Genomic DNA, 4,648 nt, shown 5'->3' on the forward strand with positions numbered 1-4,648 from the left:
TTCGCAGAGCGATGAGTCCAGGAACCGTTCTCTCGATCACTCTAGATTCTTGTTTGGTGTGTTGAAAAAAGAAAAGGTTTATCTTGATTGAAACATAAAATAAATATTTCAGGAGCACACACGGATCATGTTCTCTCTCTAGTATCCATGGTTATCATTGTTGCAGTGCAGCATCATCATTCAGTTACAAGCTGTGGCATTGCCTTAAACCTGTCTCACTCCACATTTTCAATTGCTATCAATCTGTTATTGACTCTTACGATATGAACTCTCTATTAACTCCAGACAATAATATGGACATTTAACTGACCAGACGTTGTGAAGTTTTTCCCTCTTCTGCATTCAAGTACATCTGATGTAGAATCTGAGAAAGAACCGCTTTACATACTTTCTCATTGCATTGCCATGACAACCCTGACGACAGCGTGACCTCACAAAGCGTAATTTGGCAAATTTCATTTTTTTGGAATTCAAATGATTTGGTGAGATATCAATTCCATGGCAACAGAAGGAGAGACAAGACTATTGCTACACAGTGAGGGAGTTCATTGCCTTTTTTTTTTTTTAAACAGTGAGTGATGCGCGCTACATACGCAACAACTGTGTGTATTGGTGTAGCGTTAATCTCTCCACTCTCGCCCCTGCTCAACATTTTGTCAGTTTCACACCTGCCATTACTTCCATCAAACAGTAATTCACTTCTGTCACTCACAAGGCAAATACGAGCAATGTAATTCATATGTTTTGAGAAATGGATCGTTATAAGCAAATCAATGTAAGTCAATAGGAGACGGAAGTGTTTTTTTTCCCTGCCAAAAGCAGACACAGCGGCAATTGTACTTTGAACCTCGGTATATATTGTTATTTGGCCCAAGAGGATTATGGGAAGATAGAGTGCAGCATTCGGCCACACATTTCTAGCATTTCTAATTTAATAGCTATTTTAAATAGCTTTCTTTTTAAATTTTTTTTGGTGTATAATTCTAATTCTATTCTAATATTGGCGTAATATCAGCCTATTTCTGCAGTCGTTATATATGGTGTATTATATTTTTACCAATTTTCTTTCATTTTTGCAGAGTGGGAAATTGGTCCTAACTGCCAAAATGGTTGCTGCGACAAGATTTTTCTCAATAAATTATTCCATCTCTATTCAAACAATCTTTTTTAATATTTATTTTTAATTTTTTGTATATAAATATAAACAGGCAGTACACAGTACAATGATGTATAGATATAAAGTATTTACATAAAACACCAATAATAATTATAATAATGAAAAAAATAATAAAGTAAAGATATTCTAGACCAATGTCATGAATTGTTTTTGTACAGAATCACTCAGAATCAAATTCTAACAATACCGATTAAGGTAAAAGTTAAAATTTTCTTATTCATTTAATTAAAATGTAGTTGATGTTTGATGTGTTCCTTTTTTGTTCTCAGAATATATTTTTATTGTTTCAGTGTATCTCCATAACAGAAACGTACAACTCCTTAGCCTCTAATTGGATACATTTCCTTAAAATGTCCTTAGATTTTACATCATCAAACCATGCATCATCGATTATTGTTTTTGGTTTACTCTTTTTCTTTTAACTTTTGAGAATTTAGCTTATATATTGAATACAGAATTAGAGCTTTTAATGGCTAAATGTACACCTTGTTCCGCTGCTTGTGGTCAATCACCAGCACAATCTGTTGGCTGTTGGGTGTTGGCAGTGGGGGATGGGGAGCTAGGCTGGTTGGAGGAGATGTAGTGGGGCTAGGCAGGGCTGGAGGTGGTGCACAGCCTTGCTGGTTGGGAAAAGAGGGGTTCAATGGGTTGTGTGATCTGGCGGTGGTGGAGGAAGGAGGATCTGGCGGCTCATGTTGGGTGGGGTATTCCCATAGTTTGTTTCATTCCATCTTGTTTTTCAGCTGCTTTTACTTTAACATTTTTTTTTTGCAATATATAACAATTAATTGGGGATGGCCATTACTTCATTACAGTGTGGCCCCCCATAACACAGAAAATACTATGATAAAGTATGGAACTGTATGTATAGTTGAAGCTGGTCAGATATAGTGATCTGAGGGTGTGCACGTTTATGGCTGAAATGAGCTTATTATGATTTTTTAGTTAGTCAGTTCCTTGTGCCTTCCTCAATTGCTCCAGCCTGCCCATCACCCTCTTCTCCGCCTGGTTGATCTGCGATCTGTAGGCCTCCTCCACCTGACCCTCCCTCAGCAGCCTTGCACGGAGTCCTTTCTTCAGGTTGGAGAGAAGGACCTCGTCATCCAGGAATACTGCCCTGATCATTTCTGGAGTCAGGTGAACTTCCGGCTGTCCAGAAGGTTCGCACACCAGTCCTAGCATGTCATCGGGGAGACCGGTGAGAGGTGGGGGGGCCCTCTCTGGAAGAATGTCTGTATTGTAGTGAGCACACCTACGTGGGGCGCAGTTGCTGGTCAGAGTGATCAGATTGGAGAGACATTTCAAAGTAGATAAATTTGAGTTTTCCAACGTCATGACCCCCTTTATCACGTCCTTGCGATCCAGAAACTTCCTCGGGGTGTTAGGGTTTATGATGCCACGCAGGTTGCTCTTGGGGACAGTGTACCTGGGCAGCGGGCAAAGGGAATACTTTGAATCACTCTCCAGGTATTTAGGGGTTTGTTTAAATGTCTGAAGTCCCGGTGCGGGGTTAAAAATCCTGAAGGGGTTTACCAGAGCAGGTTGGAGCAGAGCCTTGGGAGCAGTAAAGGTCAGGATGGGGGCCTTCTCAGCTTCTATGTCCCGAGGTTCCACAGGGCCAGAAGACATAGATGTGATCTCCACAGGTAACAGTTCATCCAGGGCTCCAGTGCGAAGGGGCTGAGCCAAGGAGGGGGGTGTATAGTTGATACTTGCCTCCCATGCAGACACAGGCTGGTAGCCCATAAGTTTATAGTGCTGTGGAACTTGGAGCTTGAAGAATGGGGTACATGTTTTTACAGTCACTTCAACTGGATCCACAGGCATCGATGCAAAACTCTCAGGAACCAGTTGGTCAGCCTTGTCTGGGTAAACGGGAAAAGAGAAGGGCATCACTTTGTCCGATGAGATCTTTATAGCACACAGCTCCTGACGCTCTTCAACTTCTTCATGCACTTCAAATTGCTTCTTCATATTTACAGTCAGATTCCTCAAACAGACCAGTCTCCGGTTCATGCGACATCGGATCACAACCTTGCGTGCTGCCTGCTGGAACATTTTGAGGATTTCTTGTCTCACCATGAGGTGACTACTTGAGTACAGCTGGAAGGCTGGAACTACCTCTGGAACCTGCCTGGCTTCACGGAGCACTCTCCTGCTGGCCAATTTGGGTGGGCCAGTGTGAAAGATCTCCTCCTGCCTCCCATCTCTCCTCACCACGTTATATTCATACAGATCCATCTCTCTCTGATCTGATATCTGCCGCTTAGTCTGCTCTGACACAGGGTCACTTCCAAGGTGCATCTGCCATCGGCTGCGCAGAATATCCTCTTCTTTAACCTCCTGATGAACCTTTTTCAAAAACATGACCTCTTTCAACTGTCTGCTTTGGAGTCCCGCTGTGTTGTCACAGGATATAGCTTCCTTCAGGTCTTTGGAGCTGAGTTTACCTGAGTCTCGGAGCAGCATCTTGGCAACTCCTGCGTGGGTAGAAACATCCACTGGTGGCTTCAAACCAGGATAAGCGCTGTCAGCCAGATCTCTCACAGTCTTAGGTTTTTCAGCTCTCTTAGTTGGCCTGAATTTGATTTTAGGCAGAGGGGCCACCAGATGTGCAGACAAGGGCCCTATGTTCTCCTCAGCCACCACATCTCTTTCAAGGTTGACCAGGCGAGGAGCAGAGCAGCCAGAGATAGTACACAGTTGGGGTTTGGTGTTGAACTGAGACACGACCAGCTGAATGGTGAGCTGAGAAGTCTCATACTGGAACGGACGAAAGGTTACTGTGATGTCCACCTTCCCATTGGCTGGTATCAACCCTGCAAGGGGTTGAACTGTGAAGGCTTTGTGGGGCTGGATAACGTACACATTGAATTCAAAGTCAATTGGGCAGCTGCAGCTCAGAGGAATGGTGTGGCTTACACTCTGTCCAACTGGTATGGCTGGCAGGTTGATATATGAGGGTATGTGTAGGTCATCTATGACAGGGTAGGCATGAACTGGAACTAAGAGGTTTTCATCTCCCTTGCAGTGAACCCGAACACAGTCGTAGAAATAGCGCAATTCGTCAGGGCAGAACTGGACCTTGACAGTGTAGGCGAGGCCCGGGATGAGGCGGTGCTTTTTAGTATACGTTGTAAGGAAGTACCTGGTTTGGGTGGGAATGATATGGATGTTCATTACCTCTGATGAGATGTTGATTAGTTTCAAGACCTTTTGATAATCCTTCCCCAAATCAAACCCACTGAAGTGGAGTGCAGAGGGTTCTGCATGTATTAGACTGTTGTTTTGCAGTCTGGCATAGATTTTTGATTGCAGGAGATGATTGGGGACAGTGTCTCTTTCCTCCTCCACCAGCTGGGCCAGAGGTAGAGGTGTCCCTCTCCTGAGAGGCTCTGATAGGTTGGAGGGCAGACAGGTGGTCGTATTGCTGACCGTCGGGTTGGAAGGGGTTTCATTGAGAGTTACCAT

The 4,648-nt window shown here is 43.8% G+C and overlaps 1 protein-coding gene across 1 annotated transcript; it reads right to left on the reverse strand.

The window, feature by feature from the left end:
- Window positions 1-2,122: 2,122 nt before the first annotated feature.
- On the reverse strand, window positions 2,123-4,648 carry LOC307245670 (cilia- and flagella-associated protein 221-like; the record flags this gene model as incomplete). The annotated part of the gene is made up of 1 exon (XM_080021317.1): window positions 2,123-4,648. The coding sequence occupies one exon, from the start codon at window positions 4,646-4,648 to the stop codon at window positions 2,123-2,125; it is 2,526 nt and encodes an 841-aa protein (XP_079877443.1).

Source organism: Zeus faber, assembly GCF_960531495.2.
Source record: "Zeus faber genome assembly, chromosome: 1".
NCBI classification, from domain to species: domain Eukaryota; kingdom Metazoa; phylum Chordata; class Actinopteri; order Zeiformes; family Zeidae; genus Zeus; species Zeus faber.